The sequence below is a fragment of the Thamnophis sirtalis genome, unplaced genomic scaffold (genome assembly GCF_051295495.1).
Source record: "Thamnophis sirtalis isolate CommonGarterSnake01/CBP01778 unplaced genomic scaffold, rThaSir2_p1.2 scaffold_1, whole genome shotgun sequence".
Classification (NCBI taxonomy): domain Eukaryota; kingdom Metazoa; phylum Chordata; class Lepidosauria; order Squamata; family Natricidae; genus Thamnophis; species Thamnophis sirtalis.
The window spans coordinates 170,030,568-170,047,806 of NW_028261381.1; the positions used below are offsets into that span (position 1 = coordinate 170,030,568).

The window sequence follows — 17,239 nt, forward strand, 5'->3', positions numbered from 1 at the left end:
TCTTTGATACCATCCACTGCGGTCTCCTTCTAGAACTAGTCAGTGCGTGGAATGGTGTTGCAGTGGCTCCCCCTCCCTTCATCCAGTGTTGGTTTCAGTTGGTGTTGGGGGCAGAGTGGTCTAACCCAGGGGTCTCCAACCTTGGCAACGTTAAGCCTGGAGGACTTCAACTCCCAGAATTCCCCAGCCAGCTTTGCTAGACCCCTGGTCTAACCTATTTATGTGTGTGTGTGTGTGTGTGTGAGCTGTGAGTCACTATTCAACTCTGTTTAGGCTTCCCTCAGAGTTAAGGTTAGTATGGCTGATGCCTACTCTTCGGGCCTTCCTCCTGCTTCCAAGGCCATCCCCACAGACCACTACAACAGAAGCCAATCCCTCCCCTGAACCAACTCATCAGTAATTATTAAGAGAAAATGTCCTGGTACAGGTAGTCCTCAGCTTATGACCACCGTTGGGATCAGAATTTTTGTGGCCAAGCAAGGTGGTTGGTAAATGAGTCATAGTCCTAATACAGTGCCCGATTTTATTACTTTACTCCCATGGTTAAGTCCAACGGCAGTTGTTAATTGAATCTTGTGGCCATTAAGCCAATCTGGCTCCCTCCAGTGATTTTGCTGGTTCAGAAGCCGCCTGGGAAAGGTCGCAAATGGTGTTCTTATAATTGCAGGAAGCGGCAATGGTCATAAATACAGGTCTGTTGCAATGGTCATAAATACAGGTCTGTTGCCAAGCGCATGAATTTGGATCATGTGATAGGGGAGAGGGGAATTGAACCATGTGAGTGGCGGGCTGGTCCACACGGACACAACTCAACCTGAGCGAGTGGCGGGCTGGCGTGCATGTGTGCGCCTGCTGCTTATACAAGCTGAGCTGCACACGTGTATGTGTGTGTGCGCACTTTGGCCAGCCACTCACATGGCCCAATTCCAAATAGGTCACAACCCGGTATTGTCCTATGGCTGCTGCGGGTTTGCAGAGATTCGGGAGAACCTCTAGCTAAAATCTGCCCAGTTCAGAGAACCCGTAAATCCCACCCCTTCTGGCCTCGCCCCTCACTCCACCCTGCCCCAGGAGTCCCCATGCAGCCCGTTTGGGATGCCTCGAAAGTACAGGGCCGTCGTGGAGGCTTGGGGAGGGTGAAAAACAGGCCTCCTGGAAGTTCCAGAAGGCTGGAATCATTTCCGGCCTCCAGAGCCTGGGGGAGGCCATTTTTGCCTTCCTGGAGGCTTGAGGAAAGCCTCCGGAGCCCGGGGTGGGTGAAAATGCCCCCCCCATGGTTCAGGAGGCCAACTAGGCCACACCCACCATAGCCACGCCCACCCAGTAACCGGGCAGAGATTGCTAACCCATTGCTAAAATTTTTGATGCCCACTCATGGGCTGTGGCCTGGGGATTGAGGACCCTTGTCCTAAGAGCCAAGGTGGCGCAGTGGTTAAATGCAGCACTGCAGGCTACTGCTAGATCAGCAGTTCAGCGGTTCAAATCTCACCGGCTCAGGGTTGACTCAGCCTTCCATCCTTCCGAGGTGGGTAAAATGAGGACCCAGATTGTTGGGGGCAATATGCTGACTCTCTGTAAACCGCTTAGAGAGGGCTGAAAGCCCTATGAAGCGGTATATAAGTCTACTGCTATTGCTATTGCTAAGTGCAAAGACCAATGGTTAAGTCCCTTTTTTCTGTACCGTTAACTGTGAACGGTCGCTAAATGTCGAAGATTATCTGTACTCCTGAGGCTTTATCTTAAGAAGACACGACACTACAATGTGAAGCACTGCAAGCTATTATTATTATTATTTATTTTTTTCCAAAATTACAAAACACGAAAGTCGCAGAGTGGGATGTCATAAGGAATGTCAGTACAATCAATAAAAATGGGAGATTATTGAATGTCATCTGCGTTTGTCTTCATCCCCTCCCACAAAAATTGATCCAGAATTACAAAACACTGTGTGGTAGGGATAAGTGTGGTATTGCAGAAGGTCCTGGTTGATGATGTAAGCGGATTTATAAAAATGAAAAGCAGTTGATTTTAGACAACAATATTGTTTAAAGCAGCGCTGGGGAGCTCTGGGCAGTTTTATGACGTGTGGAACTTCAACTCCCATAATTCCTGAGCTGTGCAAATTGGCTCAGGTATTCTGGGAGTTGAAGTTCCATACGTCATAAAAGTGCCCGTGTTCCTCAACCCTGCTTCAAACGATATTGCATTTTTAAAATGCACAATTCGCAATTAGGAATTATGCCAAACATATATAAAATCAGAAAAAAGCCGTTACTCAATACTCCAAGCTTGAAATGAGATTTTCCTGTGGTCAGAAAATTATCAGAACAAAGTGCTCAAAGACCGAAACAGCGATTCTGCGCTCAAAACGGGCTTTTCATAAAATTGAGCGTTCTAGGCTCAAAAAAGTTTGAATGGAAAACATTTCCTATGTTGCTATCGCCATGCTTCAAAAACGAACCGGAAGGGCTACAGAAGTTGTTGAATGGAGCAGCTTCCCGCTGCTCATTGAAGCAACCCATTTTCCCCCTTAGGCTTCTAGGCAAGCCTGAAACATCTGGCATCTTTAAAAGCTGCATTAAGTGGCGGCTGGTTTAATGAACCAACTCATAAAAAGGAAACCTATCTTTTTCAGACTTGTGTAAGCGGCTTTAAAAAAAGGATGCAGCGGCTTTAATGAGTAGTAGAGAGCAGCTGCGACCTCGTCCACAGTCTGAATTGAATCTGGAAGTGAGCCCGGCCCGTACAACTGAGCTTCAGCCCAGACGGAATGAATCTCAGCCACCCATGATAACTGAAGAACAGAAGGGAGAAGAGTTTGCAACACATAAATGCATGTTGCTTCGCATTTCAAACGTTGTCCAAAGTCAACGGTGGGCTCAAATCACAATCAAGCCTATCAGGAGCTGATACTTATTAATGTAATTTTAAAAATGTGTTTTAAACTGGAGGTGGCTTCTTATGCAGCTGAGATTTGTTGCGACAGACCAAACACAATTCACTTTCTTGTAAATGAATGGAGACAGAGGAAACAGCAGGCATACCTATTTCTCCTATTTGATAGATATCTCTTTCATATACATCCATATATATATATATAAAAAAATAAATTTAATATTATGTACAAAACCACAGAATTTAATCTCCCTTACAAGTACCCAGTACATAAATGGATGGATAAAGAGCTTCAGAGTTTATTTTCTACGGATGGCTTCTCGGTTTCTTGGCAAAATTTTGCTTCTCCTCTTGGATTTCTTTTTCAAATTCTTCTCTTTCCCTGAAGGATTTAAAAAAAAGTTGCAAGCAAACAAAACAAACCTCTAGCAATGGGGAAGCTGAAACCCTGAGATTTTGTTCCTTACTTTCCTTTTACACAATAAAACTCAAGGCCGACTCTCTTCCCTTCAGCCCTAAATGCTGAGCTTCGTATTTTATTTCTTACGCTGCCAGAGAGCTTCCTAGTATGAACCTTTTGTCAACAATGTTATACAAGAAGTCCTCAGCTTATGACCACAATTGCGACCAGAATTTCTGTTGCTAATCAGAGTGGTTGATAAAAGAGCTTTTCAATCTTTTGCCACTGTTGTTAAGCAAATCGCTGCAGTCATTAAGCAAGTCATGTGGTCATGACTCTGGGACGTTGCAGCTATTGTAAATACATGCTAGTTGCCAAGTGCTTGAATTTTGATCAAGTTACCGTAGAGATGCTGCGATGGTCATAAGTGGGAGGACTGGTTGTAAGGCAATTTTTCCAGTGCCGTTGTAACTTCAAACAATCACTAATCAAGTGGTTGTAAGTTGAGGGCTGGCTACCTGTAGTTTTATTGTTGTTCACAGTATGTTTTTGAAATGCCCCAAAAGATATTTTTTTAGGAAACAGAATTACAGGTAGGCCTCAACTTACAACCACAATTGAGCCCAAAATTTCTGTTGCTAAGCGAAGCCCCATTTTACAACTTTTCTTTCCACAGTTGTTAAGTGAATCACTTCAGTTGGTAAATTAGTAATGCGGTCGTTAAGCAAAACAAAGGTTTCCCCGTTGATTTTGCTGGTCGGAAGGTCACAAAAGGAGATCACATGATCACCCCGGGACACTGCAACCGTCATAAATATGAATCAGTTGCCAGTATCTGAATTTGGATCATGTGACCATGGGGATGCTACAATGGTTGTAAGTGTGTAAAACGGTCATAAGTCAACTTTTTTCAGTGGTGTTGTAGGTTTGGTCATTAAATGAACTGCTGTAAGTTGAGGACTACCTGTATAATGCCATAAATCAAGGGCAGCTGTCTTATGACAGTTTATTACCTCAGTGTGATATAGCTGAAGAATGATGAAGAGAGAATAGCTACACTCTGAGTAAGGGCCTGAGAGGAAAACCAAAAGCTGCAATATTCAGGATAAATATTCAGGATAGGATGTCCTGATTCAGGAGTGGAGAAAGGAGAACGATGCACAGTAAAATCCCTTCCTCTGACAGGAATGCAGCTAGTCCTCGGTTAATGGCCATTTGTTCAGCAACTCTCCCAAATTATAAACTGCAGCGAATCAGGAAGTTGCAGCTGGCACAGTGTTCCTGGGGTTACGTGAATGCGATTCGGGCGCTTAGCAACCAGCTTGCAATTATGACAGTGACACGAATCCTACGATCACGTGACTGCCATTGGAGACTTTCATTGCTGGCTTCCCCCAAGCAAAGCCAATGGGGAAGCTGGTGGGAAGTCTCCAGTGGCGACGCTACACCCAGCAACAGGACTCCCCTAACGACAGCAACGAGAACTTCCACTGTGCTGTTCGGTGGCGGTATTTAGCAACAGAATTCCCGATTCGATTATTGTCATTAACCGAAGACTACAGGTGGTCTCGACCTACGACCACAGTTGACCCCAAAATTTCTGTTGCTGAGCGAGACATTTATTGAGTTGGGCTCCATTTTGCAACCTTTCTTGCCACCGTTGTTAAGGGAATGACTGCAGTTGTGAACGTTATCAACACGGTCGTGAAGTGAATCGGACTCAGCAGGAGGTCGCAAAAGGGGCTCACGTGACCCCAGGACACGGCTGCTGTCATAAATATGGGTCAGTTGCTAAGCGTGTGAATTTTAATCACAGGACTACAGGGCTGTCACAAGGGTCCTTAAGTATGAAAAATGGCCGCAGGTCACTTTTTTTCAGCGCTGTTGTAACTTTTGACGGTTATTAAATGAACTGTTGTAAGTCGAGGACTACCTTTAGTGTGCTGTCTTGAAGGAACTTTTTTCGTGTGGGAGCTGCAGCTCCCTTTAATCTCAAAGAAGCAGTTTACTGCTGGTCCTTCCCTGCCATGTTTCCCTGAAAATAAGACTCGGCCTTATTTATTTTTGCCACCAAAAAAGGTACCAGGTCTTATTTTTTTGGGGGGGGGGTGTCTTCTACTGACTCACCTCATGATGGCGGCACTGACAGCCCCACCGAGCCGGAGCCCGCTGCCGGCCCACTTCTTCTACGGCCGCTTTTCGCTGCTTGCATGCGTCACCTCCGGCCTCTATTTTGCCATCAGAGGCCCTTCAGGAAAGGCCTTTGACAGCGAAATGAGGCTGGGGGGCACCACACCCATCAATTCGGACCCAGTTTCTCAGCTGCAGAAGCCTTTCCTGAAGGCCGCTGACAGCAAAACGCAAGTCAGGGGCATTGCGCGCAAACAGCGGCAAGCAGCCACAGAAGATGTGGGCCGCCAAGGAGGTGTTGCAGTGTGTGAGGCCTGCTAAATATGGCAGCTCCACCCCCCCGCCATCCCCACTCTAGCTTAATTTTTACCTGTGTGCCCAGCGGGGTCATAACTAGGGCTTATTTTGGGGGGGTAAGGGCTTATATTGGGTGCATGTGTAAAATATCAAGCTGGGTCTCACTTCCGGGGTAGGTCATATTTTCTGGGAAACACGGCAGATGGTTGGACCAATTTTTAAATCTTCGCAGGGAGGCTTGGTTTCACTATCAATTTTTTTGTTGAGTCCGACATTTGTGAGAGGATGACAACGTTTCATTCCACTTCATATATGCAAACTGTGCAGAATCTACTGACATGGGTGAGATATATAAAATATATACGTCTAAGAGAGGCAGTTTGGGTTAGCGGTTAAGGCAACAGGCTAGAAACCCAGAAACCTTGAGTTCTAATTCTGCCTTAGGCACAAAGAGAGTTGTGGAGCTTGGGACCAATGTCAGATATAAGAGTTGGCAATGGCAAACTGATGGCAAACCTGAGAATCAGGGAAGGAAGGAAGGAAGGAAGGAAGGAAGGAAGGAAGGAAGGAGGAAGGAAGGAGGGAGGAAGGAAGGAAGGAAGGAAGGAAGGAAGGAAGGAAGGAAGGAAGGAAGGAAGGAAAGAAAAAGATATTTGATGAGGGAGGGAGAGAGGAAGGAAGGAAGGAAGGAAGGAAGGAAGGAAGGAAGGAAGGAAGGAAGGAAGGAAGGAAGGAAGGTTGGTTGGTTCACAAACTCAAGCACACAGACATAATTCCAGAATTCCTAGCAACCATCTTCACACTGCAATCTCAACGTGGCTAGAAGTATTAGGTGTGGGATAGCTGCAAAAAAAAAGTCGTCACTGCATAATGTGACAGGCACACAAAGACTATGTGAGGTAAAGCAGACTTATTGTGTGAGGTAAAGCAGACTTATTGTGTGAGGTAAAGCAGACTTATTGTGTGAGGTAGGCAGACTTATATATGGGATGGAGGTCTGAGCAGATACCTTTTGCTCACTGGAGGTCCGTTGATGTATTTTTCTTCTGCTGTCTTGTAGTCTATCTGATGCACAGCAGAAATTGCATAAATGATGGCCTGGAGGGAAAAAAAAGAAAGAAAAGGGCACAGTTTAAAGCAGTGCTTCTCAACCGTGGCCATTTAAAGATGTGTGGACTTCCACTTCCTGAATTTCACGCCTCTTAAAGAGGCCAGTGCTGAGAAACATTGGTTTAGAGGCCATGTTTGTCAACATGTTCAGGAGGAAGAGGAAGAGGAGGGGGCTGCAATTTAGTGGCAGAAAAAAAAGCTCTCCATTCGAATTCTGGTGTCTCCAAGGATGGCGAGGAAAATTTTTGTTAGAATATTCATGACTGGGAGAGACATGGTAACAAGGTCAGCCAATAAATTGGCATAGCAACTAAGTCAGCCAATGGGAGCTTAAACAGATTTAAGTCTGTGCTGAGAATTGAAACTGAAACTACTCTGTCTGCTCTGAACTCTGAAATGAAACTTAAACTTCTCTCCCTCTTGTGTTCTGCTTGTAACTTCTACCACATTGAAAGAATCTACTTATTGGCATTCAACTGTTATTACGTATATAAAGAAGTTAATGAATCCAGCTGGATTTGATTTTTTCTGCAACAAACTCTGATAAAGTTCTACCTGAATCCTTGGAGAATTGCAATATGCTAATCTGGTCAAACACAAGCAGAGGGATCGAGTTTTACATGGGGAAAATCTTCCACATCCCCCACTTCACTTACTTCTGGAAAAAGTACTTCGAGGACAAATTTGGCCATGTCTCTATTTTTAACCGGCAGTTTCTTGGCTCCAACTTCCCGATAAACTTCCTTTAAGTAATTGAGCACAAGGTCCTGTTGATAATCATCCTCCAAGTAGGTCTCCAGGATCAAATACCGGGGTGTTTTGAGGGATTTACTCAGCCAGCGTGACTGTTTCTGGCTCTTCAGGATGGAGCGGAGGTGCTCGTCCGCTCCTTTGGCTTTTACGATGAACTCTACAATCTGCTTGTTGGCTCGGTCTCGGGCAGCTCGCGTCCGGTCAGGAAGTATTTTCTTCACTTGCTTTGGGGGGTTTATCTCAGCAAGAAGCTCCCCGCTGCTGTCCAACACCTCCACTTGAGGGCAGCTCATCTGGGATAAAGTATGGAAGGATTCTTTTCGGACCGGAGAGCCTTGGGAAAAAGAAGCCAGGGTCTTTGCTCAAAGTTGGGTCAGCACTTAAAACAGGGCTCTCCAAACATGGCAACTTTAAGACTTGTGGACTTCAACTCCCAGAATTCATGGCTGGCTGGGGAGTTTTGGGAGTTGATGCCCGTAAATCTTAAAGTTGCTAAGTTTGGAGATCCCGATCTAAAAAGTTGCTAATCCCTATTTCTCTCCCTGTCGTACAACCACAGGTCATCCTTGACTTATAACCTGTCACTGAACGACTGTTGAAAGTTATGACAACTCCCCCCCCCCAGAATTACATGAGACATTTCAAGTTATGACAGCTGCATACACACATATACCCTGCAGTTGCAGTTACGTGATTCCCTTTTGTGCACTTGGCAACCTGCCCATCTTAATCGTTATTTGTGAGGTCCTATGGTCAAGTAACAATAGTTTCTGATGCTTTTTTGCCAGTTTTCGGCAAAAACACTCCCGCTGGGGAAAACTGATCCCATTAATGATTGTGTCATCCATTTGAAGACCGCAATGTTTGCTTAATGGCCACCCTAAATATTGTAAAAAAAATGGGTCCATTCTCATGATACCTTGACTTATGATTCCAACTACTTGGAAACTGTAATTCTGGGCTCAATTGCGGTCATAAGTCGAGGACTACCCGTAACACAGCCTACAGAGAACTTTCTCAGGATGGTGAGTATCAGAAGTTTAAAGAATGCCAATACGTGGAAGTGCAGAAGGGCTGAGCATTATTGATGACATCAAAAGAAGAAAAGGAATTCCAAGCTGGCCCTGTTGTCTTTAAGCTGATTTAATTTTGTTATATAATGCACACCACCCTCTTCCAAGGAATGGGGCTTCTTAAGATACAAACTGAAGCTTACTCACTCATATCATCAACATAGTATTCCAGGAAGGACCCCACAAAAGAATGACAACCTAAGAAGACAAGATGAGGATGTTATCCATTTTGCAGTCATGTTCATCTCTTGGAGATTAAAGGTCAGGGGTCTTCATATTTTCCGATCTTGCGCTATTTTTTTTTAATGCTTATATTGTTTTCCTTACACAACATATATTGTAATTGCAATTTGCAAAAAATTGCACCTGATGTCTGACATAAAAAGTCACATCGGAAACAAAAATTGTTCTAGGATCAGATCTTAAATCTGGTTTAACCTGGTTAAAAATGTGAGTCAATACTATGAGCAAAAGTTAAATCATTTTTTACACAGCTGGAAATCAGGAATGGTATGAACATAAGAGAAAGAGAGCCTCAATTTACAATAACCATGTGCTTGAACTAGTTTGCCATCTGCTGTAGTAAGAATGCAAAAAAACAAAACAAAACGAAACACACATCCTTAATTACCGAATTATGAATTGTCTCTCCACATCTTCCTATCTTGCACTAGTTCTTCGAGTTCTTCTATGCTCTGGCTGGTATCAACTCTGATGGTATACAACCACCGTGTTCTTTAATGGCCTGGTTTCCTTTTGCTGCTAAACTCTTCCAAACATAATTGCTTTCTCCCATGAAATTCCCCGCATGACATGGCCAAAATAAGTGAGACAGTTGTCTGTGGGTGTGTGTGTGTAGGGGGGGGGGGTCCCCTTCCAGTGAAAAAGAGGACAAGAAAAATGCTCAAATTGGGGATGGATGACTGTGTGCAGAGGCAGTCCTGATAGGCCTTGGAAGAGTACCGGTATAATCTTATTTACTATCACCCAAAAAGAAAATGATTGACTACGGGACAATATCACTTAAGTTCAATCTTAACGTAAATCAAATAAGGCTTATCATTTTATTATTAGACTAGTTGATATTCAAGCGTTGCCCGAGTATTTATTTATTTATAGGGGGGAAATATCCGGACCAAACATAATTTATAATGTTGGATTTTCCCCCTTAGCAGAGGGAGCCCCCTTGTAGAATACTGTGAAGCCGTTACCATGGCAACTCCACTGCACTGTACAGTAGAAGCCATTTTAAGGCACAACAAGCTGTATCACAACAGAACACCACCACCCCGAGGGGTGTTAGAGGTATCTTACCCCCACAGTATTTTTTTCCTGAGAGTAAATCATCTGTGTATCAAGTTTGGTTGAAATTGCTTGAGGCGTTCTAGAGTTATGCTGGAACACACGCACACGCGCACACACACGCACACACATACACACACATACACACACACAGAGCCATTTATATATAATCTTAATTATAATCTTAATTTCATCAACTCAAAGTGTCTCAACTTATTTGCTCAGTGTTGATAAAGGTAGTTCTTGACTTACAATCATTTCCTTAGTGGCAGTGTGAAGTTACAACAGTGCTGAAAAACCTGACTTATGATTCAGTCCTTGCACTTACAACTATTGTAGCATCCCCATGGTCGTGTGATCAAACTTTGGGTGTTTTGACAACCGGCATGTATTCGGCTTCTCAACAAGCAGTGTCAATGGGCAGAGCCAGATTCGTTTAATGATTGTGTGATTCACTTAACAGTGGCAATTTGTTTGTGCCTAAAATCAGGTGTGATTCACTTAAACACCGCCATGCTCAGCCACAAAAATTCTGATTCCAATTGTGGCGGTAAGTTGAGGACTATTTGGACTTTGTCCCCTTCAAAACAACTCCCTGAAAAAAGGCATCTAGAAACTTGAGCCAGTGTCCTCTTGCAAATGTCCCCAGATTACCCCAGAACCATTTTTTTAAAAAAAATGTGAAATTCAGGTCCTGAATACCAAAATTGCCCACATCTGCTAGAAAATTGTCATGAAGGTAGAAAAAAATGCGGATTGATTTCTCTGGCTTTCAGTACAGGCAGGGAAGCCACCCCACAATTTCTGACCTGGAAGTTTTCTAAAACTTCATTGAATGTTTTTCCATCTGTGTAACATGGAACCCCCCCCCCCCCCAAAAAAAAAACCCAGCACTGGGCCATGGGGTGCCAGAAACTGGGTTGCTCAAACAAGTGAAGCCCCATCCATGGGATGTAGGCAGCACACAAAACCACGCCCCCTCTGGTCCGCAGAAAAACCTCTCCCCACAGAACCGGTCCCTAGTGCTCAAAAGGTTGGGGGCCACTGCCATAGGATAGTCCTTGATTTATGACCAGTCACTTCAGTGACTGTTCCAAGTTCTGATGGACCTACCCGGTTATTTATGGCCCAGATTCAAAATTCCGATGGCAACCTCTCACTGCAGCCATGTAACCACACTTTGGGCAATTGGCAAACCAGGCCAGATTTCCCGCTGTTTGCAGCATCTTGCTGTCATATGACTGCATTTTACGATAACTTTGCCCCCAATTGGCATTTAATTCCAGTTTTCTGCCAAACCATGCCTATAGTGACCCATCGATTTGCTTAATGACTGCTGCAAAAGTGAAATTGTGTTGGTCCCGCTTTATGACCTCGATGGGCAGCCTCCATTACGGTCATAAGTTGAGGACAATAGGCAGGTCTGCAAAGAAGTTAAAGGAGACAATGCAGTGGTAGCAAAAGAAACTCATGACCACAATTCAGTCCAAAGTTTCTACTGCTGAGCAAGGCAGTTGTTAAACGAGCTGTGCCCCATTTTACGACCTTTTGTTGCCATAGTTGTTAAGCAAATCACTGCAAATGTTAGGTGAATCATACGGTCGTTAAGTGATCTGGTTTCCCCCATTGACCTTGGTTGTTGTATGCCAACTGGGAGGGTTACAAATAGTGATTACGTGACTCTGGGATACGGCAACTGTCAGAAATACATGTCAGTTGCCAGGCCGCCCCCATATTTTGATCACGCGACCATGAGGATGCTACAATGGTCATAAGTGTGAAAAATGACCGGCCACTAAAATGAACTGTTGTAAGTCGAGGACCGGCTGTAAAGCTAGTTGGAACACTGCAGCTGCAAAGTTCAGGAAAAGTTGACCAAGCTGCAAAAAGATCCCCCCACTCATAAATTTAGGATGGGCTTTAAAGAGTTCCTTGGGCCTTTCCATCTTACCTACTCTAATTCTGTAATCCGCAATCAAGCTGATGCACCAGTTGAGTTCGTGGCTATAGTTCTCCCTGGCTTTCTCCTACGAAGGAAAAACAAGTCAGGCAAACAGGCTCCGCTTATGGGAACAGGGCAGGGGTGTCAAACTCAAGGCCCGTGGGCCGGATCCATGGGCAGGGGCTTAGATCTGGCCCATTTAACCACTGCGCCAAGGTGGCGCAGTGGTTAAATGCAGCACTACAGGCTACTTCAACTGACTGCAGTTCAGTAGTTTGGCTGTTCAAATCCCACCAGGCTCAAGGTTGACTCAGCCTTCCATCCTTCCGAGGTGGGTAAAATGAGGACCCGGATTGTTGTTGGGAGCGATATGGTGACTCTGTAAACCGCTTAGAGAGGGCTGAAAGCCCTATGAAGCGGTATATAAGTCTAACTATTGCTATGGGGCCGTCCTGGAAACAGCAAAAGACTGGCCCGCGGTGCCTCGACCAGCGAAAATGGAGCTCAGGTGGTCCTTTGCACTGGCAGAAGGCCATCGCAGCCAAAAATGGAGCCCGGGGAGTGGAGCCATGTGCGGTCTGTCCAGCTCTGTTTTCGCTGCCAGAGTGCTAGCAAAATTACTAGCATAAGTGGATCCCCCCCCCCAGCCCTTCCCAGGCCACCACAGGTGCCCCCAACACAAGTGACATCGAAATGGCGACACCCACCATGGCCACGCCCACATGGACATCTTCCCCTCCCCCCCAAGGTCAAACACAACCCTGATGTGTCCCTCAATGAAATCGAGTTTGACACTCCTGGAATAGGGCCCTGCCAGCTTCTCAGATCACAAGCGGCATTTTTATTCCTGAGGGCTTTACTCACTATCAGCGTCTGCTTCTCTTTGCAGTCAAAGTGTTTTAGGTTTTTGAAGGAAGTAGAGAACCTGCATCAAGAAGGGAGAGAAGAGAACATCTTAGCTCCCCCATTATTATTTTTCACACACCCCTCCACATTTCTTAAGATGGTCAAGGTTGAGAAATACTGGCTTAGAACATGGACAGTCTTCCAATTGGGAAATTCTGGGATTTATAAACTCAGTTCCTTCTCCTTTGGAACTAGAATTTGGTGTGTGTGTGTGTGTGTGTGTGTGTGAGAGAGAGAGAGTGATCCCAATGGAAATTAATGCCTTATGTTAGCTATTTGTTATGTTTTAATAACTTTTATGGTCCTTTTTAGCACTAGGGACTTATAGCATCCTCATAGCATCAATCAGCGGCTGCTGAAGTCATATCAAGCCTGTCTGCATCGCCAACATTTTGACATAATGATGGTTGGCGGTTTTACTGTAACTTTACAATGAAGTAGAACTAGCACTTCTGGACTACATTGCGAGGCTGACATCTATGATAAAACTAAAAGTGGCAATGCACACGCATATGCTAACATGCCAACGAGTTCTCCAAGATGCCTAACCTAGATATATACGTAAGCAGGTAGATAGATAGATATGGATGGAGAGAGAGGTATTGGGAGGGAGAAAGGAGAGAGGGAGAGATGGATATGGAAGTAAAGATATGCATGGATATCGATGTGGATGAATATAGACACAGACATTATAGATAAAAATGGTAGATCATGGAGAGATATGAATCAGTGGTGGGTTTCAAATTTTTTTAGAACCTCTTCTGTAGGTGTGGCCTGCTTTGTGGGAGTGGCTTGCTGGCCATGTGACCGGGTGGGAGTGGCTTGCCAGCCATGTGACCAGGTGGGAGTGGCTTGCCAGCCATGTGACTGGGTGGGCGTGGCCAACTTGTAAAATGTGGTGAAACTCACTTAACAACGCTCTTGCTTAGCAACCAAAATGTTGGCTCAGAAACTCTGGCATTTGAAGCACGCAAGCATTAAAGCTGTCAAGTTACAAGACCCTCACACCCCTAACCCTTTAGGGAAAAAAAAACCCCAGGGGTGTTCAAATTTGACAGTTTTAAGACTTGTGGACTTCAACTCCCAGAATTCCTCCTCTCGCTCTTCATCTTGATGATGTGCGGACGGGCCGGGGGGAGGGAGCTGGAATCAGTTCTAAACGGCACTGTAGATTTGTGGAATCTCTTCTATAGAAGAGGTTAGAACTGGCAGGAACCCATCCCTGATATGAATGGATAGATATAAATGGATAGACAGATATGGATAGATAGATAAAAGGAAGGATATTTGTACCTCAGGATTGAAATGAGATGTCCTTGGTGCTGTCTGAGCTTGGGATGTTTTGTTGCAGACATTTCATTACCCAAATTAGGTGACATCATCAGTGCTAGGGATCAGATAGATAGGGATCCTCATCTGGCACTCAAATTCAAATCTACTGCAAAACTGATGTAAGGATGTTCAGCCTGTGGGGGAGGATGCAGGACCCGTAGCCAAGAGGAAGCTATAGGCAATCCCAGTTTTAAACCTATGCATATCCCTATGGTTTATGGATATAGAGAGATTCCCAATGGAGAATTTGCTTCTGATATAAAACCACACACAATTATTTTTTTTAAGATGGCTACAATTTCTCATGCACTCAAGATATTACCGCAAGGTACACAGAAGTCTAGAGTTGGTCAAGAAGATTCATGGAGGTAAAAATGAAACCAGAACTTTTCCCTTTGGGCTTAGTGGAAAAAGAATTGGAGGAAAAAAAATTTGGAACGTTGTTATAAATGGAAGGACGCATAGATTCCTACTGTGGAAGAATGGTTGCAGAAGTTGATGGAGTTGGCCGAAATGGCAAAACTGACCATAAGTACTTATGTTTCCAAATGGAAACCGCTTCTGAACTTTGTACTCGATGTGGAAAAGAATGAAACTTTGACTTTGGGTTTCACCAATTAGACTGATAAATCTTTTCCTGGGGAGGGCGAAAAACTGGTCCACTGTGCCATCATGTGCCATCATGTGCCATAAGTGGAGAGAGCGCGGGATGGGGGGGAGTCGCACACACATGCGGGGAGGAGGGCGCATAGAATTATGGGTGTGGGCACACGTGTGTATAACCCCCCTCGCTCCCCCCGCTTTTGGTACGCGATGGCAAAAAGGTTAGCCATCACTGTAGGGTCACGTGACCACCTTTGGTAACCTGCTGATGAGCAAAGTCAACGGGGAAGCCAGATTCATTTAACAACTGGGTTACTAACTTGACCGCTGTAGTGATTAGCTGAACAGCTGTGGCAAGAAAGCTTGTAAAATGGGGCAAAACTCACTTAACCACCGTCTTGCTTAGCAATGGGAGATCTGGAGCTCAACTGTGGCCATACATGGCTACCTGTAACTCAGCCATGAGTGGGAGGTGCCAGGAAAGGGCTTATCAACAAATGAAAGCAGAAGGGAGGGAGAGGTGCTTTACGCCAGGGAATTAAAATAGCTTGATTTACCCCTTAGTTTTCATGGCATCCATGCATTTCTCTATAAGGACGACATTGGCTTTCTTAGCTTTCCGATGTACCCTTTTCACCTGCCAGGAGACAAGCAGAACAGCTGAGCAGCTGGGAAGGTCACACAGGTTTGCAATCAAGGTATCTATTCAAAGGGACAAGTACACAGACTGGTTGGCCTTGCTCCATCTCTGCAGCTGGCCCTTTGCAGCACATTATGAGCTAATCAGGAGGGCAGCACATCATGAGCTGGATCAGGGGGTGGGCAACTATGGGCCCCTTTATTACCTATGCACTTCAACGCCCAGAATTCCTGAGCCAGCATGAAATTCTGGGAGTTGGGAGTCCACAGGCAGTAAAGGGGGCAGCGTTACCTACCCCTGGGCACAATTAATTAAAAGGAGATCAACACTTCTACTATTGTCATTTAGATTTTTTTTAAAAAACACAACTTTCTACATCAAAGGTGCTCCAATCTTCTCAACTTAAAACAATTTAACGAGATGTGGACTTCAACTCCTAGAATTCTTCAGCTAAAATGAATTCTGGGAATTGATGTCGTACTTGAGAGACCGCCTGCTGCCAATTACCTCCCAAAGACCCGTCAGATCTCACAGGGTCGGCCTCCTCCGGGTTCCGTCCACCAGCCAATGCCATCTGGCTACTACCCGGGGGAGGGCCTTCTCTGTGGCAGCGCCGACCCTTTGGAATGAACTCCCCGCGGAGATCCGGACCCTCACCTCTCTCCAGGCCTTCCGGAAAGCTGTCAAAACCTGGCTGTGCCGGCAGGCCTGGGGTTGATGAGTTCCCCTCCCCTCTCGACTGGTATGGCTGTGTGATTTTCGTGTATTTTAATTATGTGTACTGTTGTTTATGTTCCCTTTCCCCTTTGAGTTGTTCGCCGCCCTGAGTCCCTCCTGGAGAAGGGCGGCATACAAATAAACCAAATACAAATACAAATACTTCCTTTATGACCGTCTGGGGAATTCGGGCCAATTCCCATTTCTATCATTAGGTCCCCAATGTTACTTTCAGAAAATGGAAGATGCGAACAAATGGTGGCTATTTTGCGGTTGCTAGGAGTTGAAAATGACTCCAAGGCATATGAGCAATCAAATCAATTATAGGTTGACCATTTAAGGATACAATAGCATTGGAAAAAGGGAGAGGTCCTTGATGTGGTCTCTGAGCATGGTTGTTTTCCTACAGACATTTCATTACCCAAACTAGGTAACATCATCAGTGCTAGTAAGGAATGGGATTGGCTCTCAATTTTTATCCTTTAGCCTTATTAGCACAGATGATGTCACCTAGTTTGGGTAATGAAATGTGAATACCCATTTCATTACCCAAATAATGAATAATGAAATAATAATGAAATATACATTTCAACTATTTTAACAGGGAGATTTCTATTAAAACAGGATACACTCCCAGATATCCTTAGTAGTGGGAACACCTACATACATCTTATGGAAACATCTTCAAAAAAAAACCCACAAAGACCAGTTGCCTTTTGAAAAAGCACTTTTGGGACGTTGTCTTGACCAATTTGACCTCAAGACTGGATTACTGTAACGCGCTCTACATGGGGCTGCCCTTGAAGAGTGTTCGAAGACTTCAGCTAGTCCAGAATGCAGCCGCGCGAGCGATTGTGGGTGCACCTAGGTACACCCACGTTACACCTATCCTCCGCGAGCTGCACTGGCTTCCCATTGGTCTCCGGACACGCTTCAAGGTGCTAGTCGTTACTTTTAAAGCCCTACATGGTATCGGACCTGGCTACCTGAGAGACCGTCTCCTGCCAGCTACCTCCCAGAGACCTATAAGATCGCACAGACTAGGCCTCCTCCGGATTCCATCTGCCGGCCAATGTCGGTTGGCGACCCCCCGGGGGAGGGCCTTCTCTGTAGCTGCTCCGGCCCTCTGGAACGATCTC

General features: G+C 45.1%; 1 protein-coding gene across 1 annotated transcript in view; it reads right to left on the minus strand.

Moving 5' to 3' along the window:
- Positions 1 to 1,765: 1,765 nt before the first annotated feature.
- PWWP3A (PWWP domain containing 3A, DNA repair factor) overlaps positions 1,766 to 17,239 on the minus strand; it is a 42,352-nt gene continuing 26,878 nt past the window's right edge. Inside the window, 8 exon segments of the mRNA XM_087703287.1 lie at positions 1,766 to 3,226; positions 3,229 to 3,277; positions 6,732 to 6,820; positions 7,489 to 7,919; positions 8,806 to 8,856; positions 11,912 to 11,987; positions 12,767 to 12,827; positions 15,301 to 15,380. Coding sequence (XP_087559413.1) covers positions 3,188 to 3,226; positions 3,229 to 3,277; positions 6,732 to 6,820; positions 7,489 to 7,919; positions 8,806 to 8,856; positions 11,912 to 11,987; positions 12,767 to 12,827; positions 15,301 to 15,380 — 876 coding nt within the window. The 3' untranslated portion in view covers positions 1,766 to 3,187.